The sequence below is a fragment of the Drosophila melanogaster genome, chromosome 2L (genome assembly GCF_000001215.4).
Source record: "Drosophila melanogaster chromosome 2L".
In the NCBI taxonomy this organism is placed as follows: domain Eukaryota; kingdom Metazoa; phylum Arthropoda; class Insecta; order Diptera; family Drosophilidae; genus Drosophila; species Drosophila melanogaster.
The window spans coordinates 21122706-21142530 of record NT_033779.5 but is presented as its reverse complement, the minus strand read 5'-3'; the positions used below and the strand labels follow the sequence as shown (position 1 = coordinate 21142530).

Here is a 19825-nt window from a genome sequence, read left to right as displayed (position 1 = left end):
CACTGTAGAAGTAATATAATTAATATATTACTCATAGTCAGTAGTTGTTTCATTTATTTAAAAATCCGTTAGCGGCTAAAAACAAAAACGTTGCAGAATAGTCACATCCAACTTAAGGTCACCGTACTTTTCAACACTTGCTTGCTATAATCACAGAAACAAGCGACGGTCACCCTCCTTCGATTATTAGTCCGTACCTATCGGAGCCTATCGTTCGTCGATATAGGATCCTATCATATAAAATATTGATTAAAATTTACGCAAATACAAAATTTTCTTGTTCCGATGAAAAGTAAGCAACAAAATTACAGTTAAGAGGGATATATAAGAGAATAACGTGTGCGTTGGCGGGGACCATACCACATCATTACTTATCAGTTAATTCGTGGCTATGCGGTTGACAAGTGAAAACGCCTACTAAAGAGAAACTAAAACCTTCAGAAAGCGAGTAAAGGGGGCAATCTATCTTTACAACCTGTCCATTGAGATCGCTTAATATTTTTGGAAATGCTTTATAGGTAAACCATAAAAATCCATTGTGAAAATTTGTGGGGGTGGTGGATACTGAATAGGCGATAGACGTAGTAAAGAGAGCGGCGAAAAGAGTGCGGAGCGAAAGAGTTTGTATTTGATGTGTACTCAAAAGTAGCCGAAGAGAGCGCACTAATACACACGCATACGGAAAAAGGACGATAAAGAGGAAGAGCTTTCCGTGGAAACTAGGATAAAGTGTTTGCCCAAAATGAACTCGGCGGTGGATGCGTGGGCTGTGACCCCGAGGGAGCGTTTGAAGTACCAGGAACAGTTTAGGGCACTCCAGCCGCAGGCAGGATTCGTTACCGGCGCCCAGGCCAAAGGGTTCTTCCTGCAGTCCCAGCTGCCGCCCCTGATCCTGGGCCAAATATGGTATGTATATTACGCCCCCATGAATCATCCACCGATAAGAGTGTTAATTCTTACTCATTTTCTTATCTCCAGGGCTCTGGCGGACACTGATTCCGACGGCAAGATGAACATCAATGAGTTCAGCATAGCCTGCAAGCTTATCAACCTCAAGTTGCGCGGCATGGACGTTCCCAAGGTTCTTCCTCCCAGCCTGCTGTCGTCTCTTACCGGCGATGTCCCCTCGATGACGCCACGTGGCTCCACAAGCTCCTTGAGCCCTTTGGATCCACTCAAGGGAATAGTTCCGGCAGTAGCTCCAGTTGTTCCCGTTGTGGCTCCACCGGTGGCTGTGGCTACTGTCATTTCACCGCCTGGAGTCTCAGTGCCGTCTGGCCCCACACCCCCCACCAGCAATCCACCTAGTCGCCACACGTCTATCTCAGAGCGAGCGCCATCGATCGAGTCTGTGTAAGCATCACTTAGAATCGAATTAATGATTTAATATTATTAATGTAGCAAAGAAGAGATAATTTAATTAATTAAATTTCAAATATTCTTAGTTATTGAAATATTAGCAAAAACATATATATAATATCGTATCTGTTCTTAACTCCTCAATCAACTTCTATCCTTTTAGCAACCAAGGAGAATGGGCCGTTCAAGCTGCCCAAAAGCGTAAATACACGCAGGTGTTCAATGCTAATGATCGCACCCGATCTGGTTACTTAACTGGATCCCAGGCACGCGGCGTTCTCGTACAGAGCAAGTTACCCCAGGTCACGCTGGCCCAAATCTGGACGCTGTCCGACATCGACGGCGATGGACGGCTGAACTGCGACGAGTTTATTCTTGCCATGTTCCTATGCGAGAAGGCCATGGCTGGTGAGAAAATTCCGGTTACCTTGCCCCAGGAATGGGTACCGCCCAACTTGCGCAAAATAAAATCGCGACCGGGATCGGTCTCAGGGGTGGTATCCCGTCCTGGCTCACAGCCGGCCTCCCGACACGCATCTGTTTCATCCCAAAGCGGAGTGGGAGTCGTGGATGCTGACCCAACAGCCGGACTACCTGGACAAAGTAAGTGCTTAATTAACTCCGTTGCCAAACATGTGAATATATTCCATATATTAACACTTGTGATTTCGCGTTCACCAGCTTCCTTCGAAGACAAGCGAAAGGAGAATTATGTTAAGGGTCAAGCAGAGCTGGATCGTAGGCGCAAAATTATGGAGGACCAGCAGCGCAAGGAGCGGGAAGAGAGAGAGCGAAAGGAGCGTGAAGAGGCTGATAAGCGTGAAAAGGCTCGTTTGGAGGCCGAGCGTAAGCAGCAGGAGGAACTAGAGCGACAGCTCCAACGCCAGCGAGAGATTGAGATGGAGAAGGAGGAGCAGCGCAAGAGGGAACTGGAGGCTAAGGAGGCGGCCAGAAAGTAAGGACTTTTATCTTGCTTTGAGCGACAAAACAATGTATACAATTTCTATTGTATCAGGGAGCTTGAGAAGCAGCGCCAGCAGGAATGGGAGCAGGCTAGAATTGCCGAAATGAACGCACAGAAGGAGAGGGAACAAGAACGTGTTCTAAAGCAGAAGGCACACAACACCCAGCTTAATGTGGAGCTCAGCACACTGAATGAAAAAGTAATGTTCTTAAAGTACAACTAATCTATATGGCTGGCCTATCTAACTAACTCGGCTTAATTACAGATCAAGGAGCTTTCGCAGAGGATTTGCGACACTCGTGCCGGCGTGACAAACGTAAAGACCGTTATCGACGGAATGCGCACCCAGCGCGACACTTCCATGTCCGAAATGTCGCAGCTGAAAGCGCGGATTAAGGAACAGAACGCTAAACTGCTTCAGCTCACCCAAGAGAGGGCCAAGTGGGAGGCCAAGAGCAAGGCCAGCGGGGCTGCCTTGGGAGGGGAGAATGCGCAGCAGGAGCAACTGAATGCCGCATTCGCCCACAAGCAGGTGAGCTTTGGCATATACGTAAAGTTTTAGTATTCAACGGATTCTCTAAAATACTATTTACCTTTTTCAACAGTTAATTATTAACCAAATAAAGGATAAAGTCGAGAATATCAGTAAAGAGATTGAGTCAAAGAAGGAGGACATCAACACTAATGATGTACAGATGTCTGAGCTCAAGGCCGAGCTCTCCGCTCTAATCACAAAGTGCGAGGATCTGTACAAGGAATACGATGTGCAGCGCACCTCGGTGCTGGAATTGAAGTACAATCGAAAGAACGAAACTAGTGTATCGTCGGCCTGGGACACAGGCTCTTCCAGTGCTTGGGAGGAGACGGGTACGACTGTCACCGATCCCTACGCAGTTGCGAGCAATGATATCTCCGCACTGGCCGCTCCAGCTGTGGACTTAGGGGGACCGGCCCCAGAAGGATTCGTGAAATATCAAGCAGTATACGAGTTCAACGCACGCAACGCGGAGGAGATTACCTTTGTGCCTGGTGACATTATCCTGGTGCCATTGGAGCAGAACGCCGAGCCGGGATGGTTGGCTGGCGAAATAAATGGCCACACCGGCTGGTTCCCTGAATCCTATGTGGAGAAACTAGAAGTCGGTGAAGTTGCTCCTGTCGCCGCTGTCGAAGCCCCGGTTGATGCTCAAGTGGCCACCGTGGCTGACACCTACAATGACAATATCAATACCAGCTCGATTCCGGCAGCTTCCGCAGATCTGACTGCCGCCGGCGATGTCGAGTATTATATAGCCGCATATCCTTATGAGTCCGCCGAGGAAGGCGATTTGAGCTTCAGTGCCGGTGAGATGGTCATGGTCATCAAGAAGGAGGGTGAGTGGTGGACAGGTACCATTGGTAGCCGCACGGGCATGTTTCCTTCGAACTATGTCCAAAAGGCTGATGTGGGCACAGCGAGCACAGCCGCTGCCGAACCGGTAGAATCTCTTGATCAGGTAAGTGGATAGATAGTACATAATTAAGTAATGTGTGGGGCCATTTGCGTTTTAAATTGATTGGAACTAGAATCAAGAATTATAATATTATTATGTATACAAAATCGTGTACAATTTCATATTAAAAAAAAGTAAGCGACATTATTTATATAAGAGAGAAGTGAATTTAGTTCCCATATAAGAGAATATAAACGCTAAATATACAGGCCAACACTTTATCTTACTTGTAAAGAGTTTACAATCCCGAAGTCTAGAGTCGTGTCTAACCGTTGCCCTCACGTCCATCTACTAATCCAATGCTTTTCATGTGCTGTGCTTTTTGCTACCGTGTTACACTTGCACTGACCCAGGAGACGACGCTAAACGGCAACGCTGCCTACACCGCTGCTCCCGTGGAGGCACAGGAGCAGGTTTACCAGCCGCTGCCTGTTCAGGAGCCCAGCGAGCAGCCGATATCTAGCCCAGGCGTTGGCGCCGAGGAGGCGCACGAAGACCTCGACACTGAAGTTTCCCAGATAAATACACAGTCCAAAACACAGAGCAGCGAGCCTGCCGAGAGCTACAGCCGACCCATGTCACGCACCTCTTCCATGACACCCGTAAATAGTTGACACAGCCCGTTACCACTTCATTTATTGTTTCATTTAATGAACCAACATCTTTTTCGTCATCATTTTGCAGGGAATGCGTGCCAAGCGGTCTGAGATTGCTCAAGTAATCGCGCCCTATGAGGCAACCAGCACGGAACAGCTTTCGCTGACGAGAGGCCAATTAATAATGATCCGTAAAAAGACGGACTCCGGCTGGTGGGAGGGTGAGCTGCAGGCAAAGGGTCGACGGCGGCAGATCGGATGGTTCCCGGCCACTTACGTGAAGGTTCTCCAAGGCGGGCGCAACAGCGGACGGAATACTCCGGTTTCCGGTAGTCGAATCGAGATGACTGAACAGATCTTGGGTTGGTTTTTGAATATTCGTAGTATGATTTAAATAAATTATTTTATCTATATCGTTTTTCCCATGCAGACAAGGTCATTGCTCTCTATCCGTACAAAGCACAAAATGACGACGAGCTGTCGTTTGATAAGGACGATATCATTAGCGTTCTGGGTCGGGATGAGCCGGAGTGGTGGCGTGGCGAGCTGAATGGCCTTTCCGGTCTCTTCCCTAGCAACTATGTGGGGCCCTTCGTGACGTCCGGTAAGCCAGCAAAAGCAAATGGCACCACCAAGAAGTGAATCTCACATACCGATCCAGCTTAGCTCTCTAGTTACCACATTCCGTACACATATTGTTATGTTTACTATTATTTTCGAATTATCCATTATCGATTCCAATAAGTTCTCGCCTATTCTCGCTATTGAAACCCCCACTTTAGTGTTTATTTGTTGCAATATTTCCAAGATGTATCTAATTGTTAATTGTGATTATTTAGTTTTTAGATTTACTCCTAAGCTTATCACTAGCGACCTCTCTATTTTCGCTTAGCTAATTTCTAGTGTTATTTCATTTATGTATTTATTTAGTCGGCATAATTATATTTTGTATTTCACTTATTGTACATAAATTAAAAGAATTAAATCCAATTTCGATCTTAATTGCCAACAGGAAACGTATAACGAGCCTTCGGGTTTGGCCTCTAAGCGGCATCAGGCACTTGCATACAGAAAATCCGATAGATAATCTACATGATCCTTTGGGAGTTGGGTTAGCTTAAGATCAGCATCAGCAGCAGCATCAATATCCTCAGTAATTACCTAACGGGAATTCGTACAGTATTCTAGAAAGCCTATAAGTTGGCTAAATTCATTGTTGAACCTGAAAGTTTATGCATAATGTTTATCCTATTCGGTGTAAAATTCCCTTAACTTGATAGAATTAGGCAGATATCATGTGAAATCATTTATAGAATCAAACACTGCTCTCACGTTCGTAACAAATCAAACGAAAGATACAACCGAATTTTAGTAAGTCACATTTTAAAGGGTTTATATAATAATCTGCATATGGAAACTACAATATATATAAGGATATCAAATGACACTTGAAATTTTGTTAAATGTAGATGTGTTTATCGATCAAATCCAGAATATTCAGCAGTTTTTTCCCCAAATGCTACCACAAATACGCAAATAGTATCTATAACGATGGTTTTCTGTGTTTTCCAATAATATCCGAATGTAATTGTATATACTGAAAGTATTAAAACCAAAAGTGGGAGTATACATTATTGTTAACTAAATATTAAGCATGATGACCATTTACTTATATCTTTATAAAGACATCAAGTTTAATGAAAAAACGGGAAATATATTTGTAATGGCTAATTTCAGTTTAACTTAACAATAACGTACTTGATTTATTGACTAAGTTAAGCGCTTATCTGAACTGCCATAACTGTATTAATTTTACGTGTATTGTCTCATTGATAATGTTACATTTGTTTGCATGTAAAAACTAAGTATGTACAAAATCCACACATAGTTCTTTCCACCCGATTGGATTGATAGTCGGATATTATAGAGGGCCACGTTATACTGTTCGAATCATTCTATGCTAGTTACATTTAGTCTATTTAACAAATCACACTACACATGTATCTACGCTATCTCGTACATATGAAGAAACACTGTCGAATGCCTTTCAAATTGATAACCAAACAGTCACTTTAAACGGACTAACTTAATCGTAACTTGTTATTGCATACCACGACTACATATGCGTCTATAACTATATTAAATGAAACCAAAGTAAAGAATCGTTATGAGCCCCACATGGCTGCGATCAGTTGGTGCTGTAATCCCAACTGATCAGCTGGGTGGGTAAGTTCTAAAAGCATTAACACATATTTATGTAGCAAATGTTGGGTTGTTTAATTCCACATATAAATGTACTAATAACTTTGAACGAACCACAAAAGAAGCATAGCATATACCTAATATATACAGAAAATACTACAATTTCTTTAGAAAACGCAAAGCAAATATGTTAATTGAGATATTCGTACATTCCGCGTCCCGCATATACACTCCTGCATACATATAATGCGTACTCATATAAGCGTACTTGTTTAATCGTTACAAAAGTTTGTTATTGTAAACAATGCTTAAGCGTAATTACTGACGAGGCGCAAAATACCGATCAAATGCATTAGCACACCTACACTAAAAAATCACTTTAAACGCGAAATGAAGACCATCGATATATTTACCTATATACAAGCTGAGGTGAGAGGTGAGCAGAACTTGCAGAACTCTTCTGCAGACGTGCAATGCATTCGAGTAAATATAAAGTGAATTCTTCTAGAAAAACAAAACAAAAAACTACTATAAAACATATTGAAATATATTAGTTTCAAAGATAGACAAAAACAAAAAGAGAAGAGCAAAAATATTAAATTAAATTATGAAAATAACAAATTACACATATTTGGTGCAATAAATGTATAAAAGAAAATCAAACAAAATGTTTACGTTTCTCTTTCCGTTACTCGTAGATTCGCTAAGGAGTGTGTAGCAGGTAGTTCTGTACATTTAGTATATCTATGATATCTATGATCTCTTGCAGTGGCCACTTGTTATGTCCGAAACATGGGTACACTCGGCTATTGCGAACTTTATGGGCTGCACACCTGACGAATGCATTTAAAAGAGTATTCATAATAGTTATGCCTCTACACCCGCAGAGATCAAGCCAGATCCAGGTGCCTGTTCTAGAAGATCCAAGGGAATCCAGCGGTTATGGCAACAGTGGCGCGGATGCGATATCGACCAGGCTGCACAGCACGGAGATGCATCCAACAATAAGCTGCGAGGCATTATTCAGGCCGTGCACATAACCAAGCGGCGGGATGGCCAACTAATGGGATGTGCCTATGTCCGGTTTGAGTGCAATGAGCTGTTGGCCAAGTCCATGCTTCAGGAAAATGGGAATCAATTGGTTGGCAAAGCAGTGGTGGTCGACTGGCAGCCAGAATTGCCGAAAAAACGATTTCGTCAGTGGCGTTGCTGGTGAAAGAACACCCATACAAACCCGCCCATACAAATACAACATACTTAGTTGCTAATTGCAAGTGTGGGTTAAGATTGTTTTGCTTTCCTCAATAATTTTATTTTTAGTAAAATTTTTTCTTATAAATTATTTAAAATCAGTTTAACAATTTACAATTTTTTGTTTAGGTTTTGCACCGTGTGTTTTTATTAAATTTTTGTTAATCTTGCGCTATCAATATTTATTTTTAGTTTTGAAGTATGCACAACTTAGGGCCTACGGTATGAAAATTGCAAACACGTTCTCGATTTAGTCAGTAATTGAATTCAATATTAGTTTTCTTAAGCAAGTAATTTATGAGCGAGCGTCCACAATAAAAATTGTTTTCACCACAATCAATGTTGACTTTGGAAATTCAGGAGAATAATTTATTTTCATTTAGTAAACCTGCTCATATTATAACACAGCTCTGATTTTTTGGTTTTCCACTAATGATTTATTTCAAAATGACAATTTCCAAGATCCAGCTCTTCTTGTAGCTGTTTATTGTCTTACTGATAAAAATAAAATGCGAAGAACTAAAGTAACCAATTCTATCTGATCTGGCGAAGGCATTCTTGTACAGAACCTATTGGGATTACAAAATACCAAGTTTACAGGTATGTAAATGGATTAATTCAAGTTCTATGCTACTATGCGGTTTGCCCATGAGTTTAAAAATATATGCATTTATTTTGTGTTAAACGTAGTAGGTAGGTATGTGTTCCATTTCCACGCTCTATCGTTAGCAGTCCACGCAAGTATATTTAGGTAGGTAGGTTCCAGAATAAGTATCATTCCGGATATTGGCTACTGTGTTCTCAGTTGACTCCGTGTGTCCCGTGGGTGTCTGGTCTGGAAATTTGAGTTCCTTCTTCCTTTTAATGCATCTTCAAATCTATGTCAGCATAGTAAATCTACTTGTTTCAACTATTCCTAGTTTTTACTTGGGATTTGAGCACGTTCACGCTTATGCTTGGTTAACTCAATCCTAGTCATACATTCAAATTCCATACAGAAGCTATTGCAAAACTCTCGCTCGTTCAAACATGATCCATTGGGCATCTATATCTTTATCTTTATCGTACGTAAATGTTTACAAAAATAATTTTAAGTTACATAACTCTGTCCGTTTTACTGTCAAACACCAGTTACTTCATTTGTGTATATTTTATAGTTAGGGTAAGGTAAAATTCTGCTCAACTGTATCTGCGAAGTAACCTTGTTTTGAAACTAGTTATAAGGGGGCTGGAGTATTACAACAAGATGTAAGATCTCATAGAGGCTGTAGAAAATCCGCTGCTTCATAACCTGCTTTAAAGCCTCTTTTAAGAACCGTTTCCAAATCATACAGTTCATATAGAGGTCATTGCCGTTCCCAAAACAGTTTCGAAATACTCCAAAAATTTATTTACACTGATGAATGATGCAAGTTTACTGACAGTTCCAGCTGAGACAAACTTTACTGCATTATTTTTTGTTCTGACTCTGCGGCTATACGGAAATTAATTGCTTTAAACTCTTTAATAACTAAGACTAAAATTGAACTAAACTAAGTAAGCGCTTAAGTACTGCTTGCAACATATACTCGCAATGTGATTTTCAGTTAGCACATTTTGTCTAAATTACAAATAAAGAAATAAACGTTAGTTGTACGCTTAACATGAACTTTGGCTACGCTGTGTTAATTATTACACAATTCACAATTTTTTTGCTTGCTATTTTGGAACACATCAGCTGAAATCACTAAATTATTTTTCGATATATATGTTTGTGGTACATAATAAGAATTGATCGGGACTAAGCACAAAACTGGAAGTTAAAAATCTTAAAAAGCGACTTAAACGACCAAGAGAAATTAATTAAGTTATTCATATCTGGTGTTATATACAATTTTTGCTATTCCATTATCTTAACATTTGTCCGATTCATATGTTAATATAGTTATAAACCTTTTTGGTCTAAACCTTATTTTGAAACTATTTTCCAACGTTTTTTTTCAACTTTTGTCTTACGACCTAGGTCATTTAAATGTGAGCTTAGAACATCTCATACGGGAATAGATGCAGACGCAAACTTTTTGGATTGTTAGATGGTGGTGCTGACACCGGTGGCTCATCATCCTCCAGATCCTCCGCGTCGCCATCCGTGCTTGATACTCAAATGATGCTTTCGTCGTTGTTGCGGGTCAGCCGAATGCTTGTCGTGGTGGTAGTGGCGGTGTTGGCTTCTGACCCGGATCCTGGACTAGATCCCGGTCTTCTGCCCGTGGCCGGTGTTGTAAAGGTGGTGACCACAATGTTCTCGTCATCGTAGGAATCGAAGTCCTCGTCCTCATCATCATCGTTCTCATCGGAGTCGGTTTCGGAATCCTCGTAGTCCAACAGTGCCTTGGTCACCTGGTTCTTACGGCCCGCCTGGCTCACGCCTGCACCGCCCACCGCCCCGGCGTTCATGCGCCGAATCTGGGCACGAGGCGTGTTGGATGGGCGTGGCAGGAGTGGTTCCCTGCCGCTCATTCGCATCAAAAGCTCGCTGTTTGCTCCGCCGGCTGCGGACAACGGTGCTCCCTCCCATTCATCGGAGTCCGCCGGCTCGCACAAGGACTTGGAGTGTCCGTGCTGGTACGACGACTCCTCCGGTATTGTGTCTCTGTTGGTGGTGGTGTCGTGTGGAGTGTGCGGTGGTTGTAGGTGGTTGGTGGTTGGTTATCGATGGTGAGGTGATGTGAAGAGAAGGCGTAGAAAGTTAATGTCAGTTGTCAGTTGTGATCAATTTTGGCAAATGATTTCGTGTGGATAATCGTATGGTTTAATGTTAGCATGAGAGGCTACAGCTAAATTTCCTATTTATATTTATAAAAAACGTTAGCATTAAATATAATAAAATAAATTAAATATATTTTTGTTGGCACTACATCAAAGCAAATTAAAATGGAACAGGAAGATGGAGAGAGGCTTATAAGGAAGACATGTTTAAGGCACAGTATAACAGTTCTACTTTACATTCAAATTGATGCACTGCTGTTTTTTATAAATAGATACAATACAATTTCTTTGAGTCCGCCGTTTGGATTTTTATTGTAAATTCAGATTACGTAAAAAATGGGATTAGCACAGAGAAGAGTGTGGGTGTTATTTGGGCTCGATTGTTAATTGTGCTGAGCCCAGGCACTGTGTTATACGTATGACACTTTGGAAGGATACTTTGTCTAATACTTACACATAGTTCGTGTGATTAAAGCCGTTTAAAGATACGCTTTAGGCATAGAAATTGTGTCTAGGGAAAGTTATCACAGGTGCTCTCAATTGTATAACAGTTTGGTGTCAGTGTGTGCTTGTGTGCGTGTAGAAATATGGTGAGTGTTTGTGCATTTACTGTACAGTTTAGCTAGTTAATTGCTCTGGCTCTGTGCTCGTTTCGGATTTGATTAATCAGATTCAATTGAGACGCCGCTAAAAAATATAATTTTCAATCAAATTGTTTACCAATGTAGTTGGTTTATAAACCGTTATTAGTTAGGATTTAGTTTGGATTTTGTTTCGGGTTTTCCGGTTCGAAATATTCACAAACAAAGAATCACACGACAAAGGTATTAAGTAATATCTTCCAATAATTGTTAACCTTTTTTTTAGAAATTGCTTTGCATAGTCTTGGGTATTGGGTTATATAATTAGATTGGAAATGGCGGGGTGCTAATTAGGGACATATGGAATACAAAACTGTTATATAAATAAAACGAACACGCATATAAAAGACATAAAAACTGAGTGCAATCACAAAAATCAATGGAAAAAATAAATAATTAGGTTGTACTACAATCGTATACTTGTTTTATTACTGTACTAGGACTGTTATACAAAAAATGGGCACTAGTCCATAAAACTGCAAACGAAATGTAACAACTCCAGTAACCCAGCATACTTTTTCCAATGAAAAATACGATTGCCTGCCACTGAGTCAAGCGGTCACACATCACCAATTGACAACATCCTAATTTCGGAGTAATTTATGTACTGTGGGGAAAAGGGCGAAAGTTGTTGGGCCAGTTTAGAGATCTGTTTTGAGTCAGTGCAAGAAATAAAGTCTGAAGCCAATGCGAGATTATTATCATCGAGAATCGAGTCAAGTACACGAAATCGATTTCGGCTTAGATGAAAGGACATAGGGCTAGCAAATTTTATCCTACGGTCTAAAAACTGTTACTCTACAATGATATGCACTGATCTGTGGCTCTATATACAGTACTCATATATCGTGTATATATATAGTTAGTGTTTTTGAAATCGAGAGTTGTCATATGCCAGTATTCGCGGTATTTGGGAATTGTGTTTCTTTTTACAGAGTATCGAAATTCGTTAATGGCCGGTTTGGTTTCGTTTCAGTTTTAGATCTTTACTTCGTATGGTACGTATATGTGGCGCTGTCCTCCGAATTCGGGGAGGTTGGCGTTGAGTTTGTGGCGCTTGCTGATGTTGTATCTGTTGAATTGTTGGTTTTGTTGTTCTTGGTGGTTGATGTGCTTGTTGGTTTTACTGTAGTTGTTGTTGTTGTTGTTGTTGTTGTTGAAGTAGTAGGAGGTGGAGGAGAAGGACTTGGAATCATGGCTGACCCTAGTAAGTTAGTTGCTCCCGGACTAAATTGCAAAATTCTACTGGGCCTTCGTCCAGTTGCAATGAGTCTGTAAAATAATCATCACAATAAAAGACACAGACGCGGCTCAACCACACAATATCCACATACACTGAATAGGGTTTTTTTTTGCAGTATAGAATTGCAATGCAAGCAACGTTTTTTACTTTGCGACAAAGGGTGCAACTTAAGACAGGAAGTGGATAAGTTGACGGATAAGAGTAAGAGGGAAGATTATGCAAGAAGCTGGAAAAATGCTCTTAAAATCTTTTTGTAATGAAAAACAGAAAGGTTTGCCAGGCAGGCAGGTTTTGACGTGGAAGCTGTAAGTCTAGATCACATACCAACATTGTGCTAATTATAAGGGCCAGTTTAGGATCATTATTTAATTCAATGAAAACGATAGTTAAGGAATCGAATCAATGAAAATTTGTACTACTTTTAAACAAATAAGAGAGAAAAAGTACGAAAGCAAATAAAAAATATATAGCTAAGCTACTGAATACTTTTTTAAATTTAAAGGTAAGCCTATGGCAAATCATAGTGTTATACATATTAGTAGGCTATTAGTGTACAGGCGTAAAATGAAGAAAATACAACTGAAATGGGTCTTTAGCTAGCACTTTGGGAGAATTCACAGGATACCGTCTACATCTGTCTCATTGTTTATATCAATTTATATTTGTTCACGATTTGATATAAGAATTTATATTTCTGAAATTCGAACAAAATGTGACATATTTAACTTGATGTTTTAGGATTTTTCCCAAGACATATTTAATTCAGAGTTACGCTTTCAAAATATTACTCCTTTAAATTTTAGGATTTTCATATACGGCTAAAGTATGTACAGGACCCATTTCAGTCTGATTGAAAACACAAAGAACTAGATAACTTTTGCACAAAACCATGAAGATTGAGAATAATGTGCGCAGACTTTTGGTGTCTGACGAAGTGGACATCGAACTTACCCGCTTAGCTCCAGCATGGAGCCCCTGCGCACGTTCCGCCGATGACTGGCCGTAACCGGAAATGGGCCGGAATGACCCTCCGGACCTAGCTGATGGGCTCCGGCGCCCAGCGAGCTTGAGGAGATCGACTGGGAGCGCTTGTCCAGCCGCGGATTGTGGATGGACGTCGATGGAGCGTTGGGCGGTTGGCTGGACATGGACACCACCATCGTTTCGGAGCCACTGGCGGCGGAGTCCATGGCTCCTGTGCTGCCGACGCCAACGCTCCCGGCCTTCGAGCTGGAACTCTCACGGCGGAAGAGACCTATGACGGACTTGGGCTGTTTAGGCTTGTTTATACCACCTTTGTTGCGGGATCGTTGTACGCGTTTTCGGTGGTTTTTACAGGGAGTTCGTGTGGTGTATCGTGTGGCACGTTGTGGGTGGGTGGTGGGTGTAGAAGTGGGCAACAGTTATCGGGGAATACCAATGCGGGAAAAAGAGAGATAGAAAAACGAATATTTTAGGAAAATCCCAACGAAATGAACATCAAATCAGTAAAGCCACATAAAAACTGGGTGCAATTTTGCAATCGGATATAAGTAAGCATTTGTATCATTATATCATTTGTGGTCAAAATACAAACATTTAAGCTATTTACATTTAGACAAGTAAGAAGCCACATTGATATAGACAATGTGGGTTGGGCTTGCACAGAAAACAAGCAACCTTGACGAGTATGTATTTATTAGAGCGATTGCAGTTATGTATTTAAGTAATTTAAAAATTCGTCATTTAACATGGGATCTCAAAATTTTACAAAGGCAACTAGCGCCGCTTTTTTTCTGTGTACCCAGCCAGTGGTTTTTGCCAATTCACAAAGAGTAATAAACTGAGGACATAAATATTCAACACAAAAAGAAGAATCTTAGGAGAGCCCTCTCATAACTATTTCCAAGTTCTTGTGTGAATGTCAACTTTTCCCACCGAGTTATTGTCACAAAAAAAAAAAAATGGTTAATGTGGGTATGTATACATTACCTAGGAATGTTGCACTGGGGGAATTGTAAGCCAAGTACTCCTTGTTGGAGGCCCAAGCGGGAAACTCGTTCTGCTGCACTGCATCCGTGCATTCGTCACCCTGTCTTTTCCACGGCAATTGGGATTCCGTGGCGGTGGGTGTGGCCACACGCCTTTCTCCGTCGGATTCGCGGGACAGATTACGATCCTCCTCGGGAATGGGATGTTCGGCCACTAGATCAAACACAAATTTCGATAAATATGAATGCATGGAAATTTTTGTATTTTAGCGAAAAATAAAACTATTGGCTTTGCATTGCATGCAGCAAACAGTTTTAACTGCTGTTTTGGTTTTTAGCTGCCGATTGCTTTGTGGTTGGCCAATTCAGAGTATATTGTCAACATATTTTAAACTCAAGCGTAGTTGATGAGACAAGGAATACGTCAAAGGGCAAAAGACAAACAAAGTGCACATAACTGAAGACAAATCAGGCTTCACAAAACGAAATTAAAATCATTATTTTTCCTTGGCGACAGATTGATTTATATAACATGGGTCGACCTAAGAAGGCCCACTGAAGCTGAAGGTAAATTTTTTGCTATTTTGCAGTGAGCTTTTAGAACAATTTATGTGTTGCCGAACAGGTGATAAAATTTAATATAGAGTTGAATGCTTCGAGGGCCATTTCCTGAAAAACATCCACCAGTGTGCCATAAGAAACAAAACACACAATAAATTCGATTTAAAGGGTCTAAACGAAAAAGTACAAATATAAAATACAAAACAGAAATTTGGTCATGCACAAAAATGCCATGCTCTGTTTCGACGCTTCTTCTTGTTCAGAAATTTGTAGTAACAAACTTGTTACTTAATGTGACTTTTCAAATTGTTTTTGGTAAGTCAATGAAGCTAAATGCTGGTTATTTCGAGCTTTGGCAATAACAACTTCCAACTTCATTCAAGGACTAAAACTATCTACCAATCAATGGCAATTGCCGTCTACGAGTAAATTTACGTTAACGACGCACAAATAAAATGTAATGATTACTAATTGTATGGGCAGCTACGTCTAGGCAACACTCAGCACGTCTAATAAGTTGGGAATGGAAATCAAGGCATTAGAATTCATCGCGTTGGGAAAATAATTATAGTAAATGATTAACTGAAATCAAATAGGTGACGACACAAAAGTCGACAGAATCGCGCAGAGCTGAATAAGTTAGATTGAACCAAGTTTAAGACACTTCTAAAAACACGCAATGCTGTGAAATGTATGGGTGAGTAGGTGAGATTTTCATTGGACTCTGGATAAGTTACATTTTCTAGATTCTAGATTCAAAGTAATGTTAAGGCGACAGGCTTTGCTTGATAATGACCCCTTTCGAAAGTATCTCTTTACCAGGTCAAGCCTAAAAATACTTAATGATTTGACATTTAAAGGTAGTAAGCTATAAATGTTGGTTCTTTTTTGAAGCCTTAAAAATGTATTGAACGTCGGAAAAAATATCGAAGTTAATAGTTCATGTTAATAACTTTTTGCAAATGTGTTTGAAAGCTTCAGTTCGAATATGACCATGAATCTAAGCACGCAAATGATCGAGAAGTGAGCTATATTATATATCATTCAAAACGATTGTTGCAGATGTCGTTGCTGTTTTGATCTGTTTGTGGGTGGAATGGTTGCTCTGAATATGATGGATGTCTTTACCAATGCTCTGGTATGAACGATCCCGCCGCCACGGCAATATCAATTCGGCGGCCGTGGGCCCAATGGCCTGCTCCGGGGACTCTATATCTGTGTCCGGATTGTCGTCGGCCTTGGGCGCATAGTGCTGGACGACGATACGGGCCTTGGAGGCATCGAAACCCGGCAGGTTTTGGATGTGGGCTATCAGAGAATTGTTATTGGCACGATCCGAGTCAGCTAATCGTAATTTTTTGTAATTATTTTATGTGTTTATATATTTTTTTTCGCCAAGCAACATTTGTTTCGGTTTGTGTTTTGGTTTAATTGAAGTGATTGGTTTTCGAAATAATTGGAAAGGCATAAAACAAGAAAAATATGTAGAAATTTCGTTGTTATAGCTTTTATTAGGTTCTTCATAAGGGGTAGGATACAAAACAAATGCAAGAATACAATTAAAACTAAATCAATAAACAGAAAATGGGCAGGACTAGCAAAGCTCTTCCCAGAAAAATATTATTTGGCCTCAAATCTGTGTTATTCAATTCGTTTGAAACTACCTTATACAGAAAACGTGTTACTATACTCAGCTAGTCGATTTATGTACACATACTCGTACAACCTTTGAAGATTTCGTTCTTTACAGGCAAAAAAAGATTCAATTATTCGATTAAGTGATGGCATTTTTGTGTGAACAAAACAAACAAGGTGGGCAGAAAACAGGATATACAGATGTATGGAAAACTTCAGATATTGCCATATGACTGCTGACAATGTAGAGAAAAGTGGCTCACTCGAGCAGGCGAAATAATGATATACAAATGAACGTATACAGAGAAGAGGGCAGATAACCTTAACCATCTAGGGGCTGCCTATGCTCTATGTAGACAACCTCCTTATTCATAAGTTAGTTGCAAGAAAAAAAATGGGAATGAATACAAATAGGAATGAACACTTACGTGATGATTTGGCGGTGAAGGTCAGGCCATCATCCCAATCGTCGCTCGGGCCAACAACATTGATCTCGTTGGGATTCTGTTGGCACTCCTCGGCTGTTTCATTAAGCACATTGTTAATATAGTCTTTGTATGGTTCGGAATGAGTAAACAAACAATCGGGCAAGTCAGGATAATTATGAGTGTGTGTTGCAGGTTGGGTTATTGATTTCGATTAGTGAACAAATTTCGAGTTTGGTTTTTGGCCAAATGGGTGTGGTTTTTGGCATCAGTTGGAAGGAAGCGCGATGCAGGGGAGAAAGAGAAGGATTCGGATGAAATTAAATTAGTTACCAAATTAATACCAATTTTTTTTTTACTTTTTTCCTTATGAAATCGATTTTGATAATAGGTTTAAAGGAGCTCATAAAAGTATTCATTATTTGTACACGGAAATGAAATTAGAAGACATGCAGTAACGCAATGACATGATTTTGCCAAACCTAACAAACTCCTTTATGAAGAACATAAAAAAAAAATTAAAACTTGGTTTTAACGGTGTGCTTTACAAGGAAACTAAAAGTATCGTGAATTAGGTTAGTATGACGCATGAAACTTTACTGGGAACTTAAAATTTACTTCACTTTTCACTACAAACTAAGAATCGCACGAAAAATAGACAGCGCAGTCTGATCATTGTACAATGAGAAACTTAAAGAAAATAATAAGAACTTTATGATCGTTAACTCTACGAACTGATTCGAGATAAACTTTACGGACATTTTTTCGACTAGAACAATATGCTGTTCGATTGTATAAAAATTTGTTGCTGATTTTAGCGTCATTTACCTATTTCTAATCTACGATATTTGTTAAGTGAATTGTGAGTATGTCTTTTTCTGTAAGATTTTTTTCGTGAATGGTTTGAACTCGATTCCGTACCATTGGTGAGTTGCTTAGTGGTGCCGTTCTGTTGAAAGTCATGGAACGAGACATGATTCTGCTTAACGTTCTCCTTGGCCTCCTGTGGATAGTGGCGGTATCCATTAAAATAGAATTCTTCGAATACAAAATAAATGAAGGCGCTCACCTTGTTGCTGGCACCACGTTTGCTGCGTTTGTGATGTTTTCGATCATTAAACATCCGCCTGAAGTTCATTTGCATCTTGTAATTGACCTGCAAGAGAGCAACATTTGGGTTAGAATTTTTTTCAAACAGATATGCAATTGGCAGAAGCGAGTTGCTGGTGTTTTGGGTGGACAGGTACTCACCTGGGTTGACAAATCTCTGTCATCTACTGCGTGTCGGCTATAACTAAGACGACGGTGCTGTAAAAACATCGATGAGGCAAATTAATATCGAAATCATAAATTGGCATTACAATGACGTAAGTAGAGAAATGTGGCCTTGCAGGTTACTTAGGTTGCCAGATAAGACAGTTACATTTTAATAATTTGAATATATGTTACGATTAATTGCATTTGACTAACGTGAACATGAACTGAGTAAGTTTTAACGGCTTTCAATAAACATTTGTACACCTTACGAGTAGAGATTAATATCTATTAGGTGCTGGGCCTAAATTATATTCCTTTCAAGTGCTTAGGGTGTACGAGACGTAATGGTGAACTCAGCGAATGCTGACAGACAAAATATATTAGTAAATTACAATATGTTGCTTGGACAATGAGAATGCAGTAAAAGTGAAAGATTTAAACGAAATAAAAGTTATCTTGGAAAGTTGTAACAAATTTACAAATAATGGTTAATAATTTCAATTATTATTAACCTTTATGCATAAATTTGTTACAGTTTTCCAAGATTACTTTCAAGATATATGATTTAAATGATATGTTCACGATTTTAAACCAATTTGACTTATTATTTATTTAATAACCATATATTAAGATTTGATGTCTTAATTAATTTAAAAATTTGAGAATTCATTAATAAACATTCACATTCTGCATAGACACAAATATTAGTAATCTGGATAATTGAAAAATCTATTAATTAGATCTAAATAAAACCAAGCAAGTCCTTTGATATTATTGATAATAGTTGTCTATAAAATGTTGGCCAATTAATTATTAGCACTAGGTTCTGATTAATTATTTTTCCCAATTATTTTTACAATTTGTCAAGTACAACATACAAAAAAAACTACATATATTTTTTCTTGTCTATCGTTTTTTTATACAATACAAAAAAATTTTTTATCTGAAGAACGGAGAGTTATTTAAATTGAATTATTATTATTAAATAATTATATCCTGAAACTGTCCAATGCTTCAATCAATTTTTTAAACGCTTTAGCTCATTACTACTTTTACTGATAATTGCAAAGCATTTGAGGTCTTTCAGTTTCAATAGCTTAGCATAATTTAATATAAAATAACACCAATACAGACACACAACGTGTAACATTTAAACGAACAAGTTTTATTAGTTAATTCGAAAGGAGTTTATGTAAATTAACCAGGAAACAGACCAAATTAATTTAAACAAAAAACCAATGAACCAATTTATTCGTACCATTTGTATTGAGGCCTTTATCGCAATATTGAAATTTTTATTTTTGATTGGTTAAGCACACGAAAGTTTGAAGCAGTTTTGATTTATTTTAACACGTTGTCGAGTAGTTGATGTTGAGTATCGAAACAACGGGAAAGAAATTAAATAAACGATTAATCACAAGTATATCTATATAGAAATATGTCTATAGTTATCAAATATGTGTACGAGTATAGGCAGCCA

At 39.4% G+C, this 19825-nt stretch overlaps 3 protein-coding genes across 17 annotated transcripts in view; 1 reads left to right on the top strand and 2 right to left on the bottom strand.

The window, feature by feature from the left end:
- The first annotated feature begins 183 nt into the window (after positions 1 to 183).
- On the top strand, positions 184 to 8092 carry Dap160 (Dynamin associated protein 160). 6 transcript variants are annotated; one of them, NM_001259189.2, is made up of 12 exons: positions 184 to 292; positions 519 to 906; positions 979 to 1353; positions 1523 to 1962; positions 2053 to 2314; positions 2375 to 2522; positions 2589 to 2855; positions 2929 to 3819; positions 4170 to 4418; positions 4501 to 4774; positions 4843 to 5016; positions 7502 to 8092. In NM_001259189.2, exons 2-12 carry the CDS (start codon positions 743 to 745, stop codon positions 7828 to 7830), a joined length of 3573 nt encoding a protein of 1190 aa, NP_001246118.1. In that variant the 5' UTR covers positions 184 to 292; positions 519 to 742; the 3' UTR covers positions 7831 to 8092. The 6 variants fall into 6 exon arrangements, with proteins under 6 accessions (NP_001246118.1, NP_001260663.1, NP_001260664.1 ...); NM_001273734.1 differs by lacking the exon at positions 7502 to 8092 and adding an exon at positions 5425 to 7255 and having other exon boundaries at positions 2041 to 2314; NM_001273735.1 differs by lacking the exons at positions 4170 to 4418; positions 7502 to 8092 and adding an exon at positions 5425 to 7255 and having other exon boundaries at positions 2041 to 2314.
- Positions 8093 to 8275: 183 nt separating this feature from the next.
- Nhe2 (Na[+]/H[+] hydrogen exchanger 2) overlaps positions 8276 to 19825 on the bottom strand; it is a 29688-nt gene continuing 18138 nt past the window's right edge. For 2 of the 10 annotated variants that reach the window (NM_165355.4, NM_136244.5), the window contains exons 13-20: positions 18340 to 18396; positions 18158 to 18244; positions 18010 to 18091; positions 17092 to 17184; positions 16157 to 16372; positions 14469 to 14681; positions 13449 to 13791; positions 9622 to 10497 (exon numbers count right to left, since the gene is read on the bottom strand). In NM_165355.4, coding sequence (NP_724311.1) covers positions 10005 to 10497; positions 13449 to 13791; positions 14469 to 14681; positions 16157 to 16372; positions 17092 to 17184; positions 18010 to 18091; positions 18158 to 18244; positions 18340 to 18396 — 1584 coding nt within the window. In that variant the 3' untranslated portion in view covers positions 9622 to 10004. Of the gene's footprint in view, positions 10498 to 10546; positions 12527 to 13448; positions 13792 to 14468; positions 14682 to 16156; positions 16373 to 17091; positions 17215 to 17916; positions 18092 to 18157; positions 18245 to 18339; positions 18397 to 19603; positions 19619 to 19825 lie in introns of those variants that run through there. The other 8 variants (NM_001144377.3, NM_001144375.3, NM_001259188.2 and 5 more) reach the window with 7 other exon arrangements.
- The window catches only part of CG46307 (uncharacterized protein), a 28342-nt gene continuing 18138 nt past the window's right edge, over positions 9622 to 19825 (bottom strand). Inside the window, exons 13-19 of the mRNA NM_001347785.1 lie at positions 18340 to 18396; positions 18158 to 18244; positions 18010 to 18091; positions 17092 to 17184; positions 14469 to 14681; positions 13449 to 13791; positions 9622 to 10497 (exon numbers count right to left, since the gene is read on the bottom strand). The gene's annotated coding sequence lies outside the window, so the exon portion shown is untranslated. The remainder of the gene's footprint in view (positions 10498 to 13448; positions 13792 to 14468; positions 14682 to 17091; positions 17185 to 18009; positions 18092 to 18157; positions 18245 to 18339; positions 18397 to 19825) is intronic.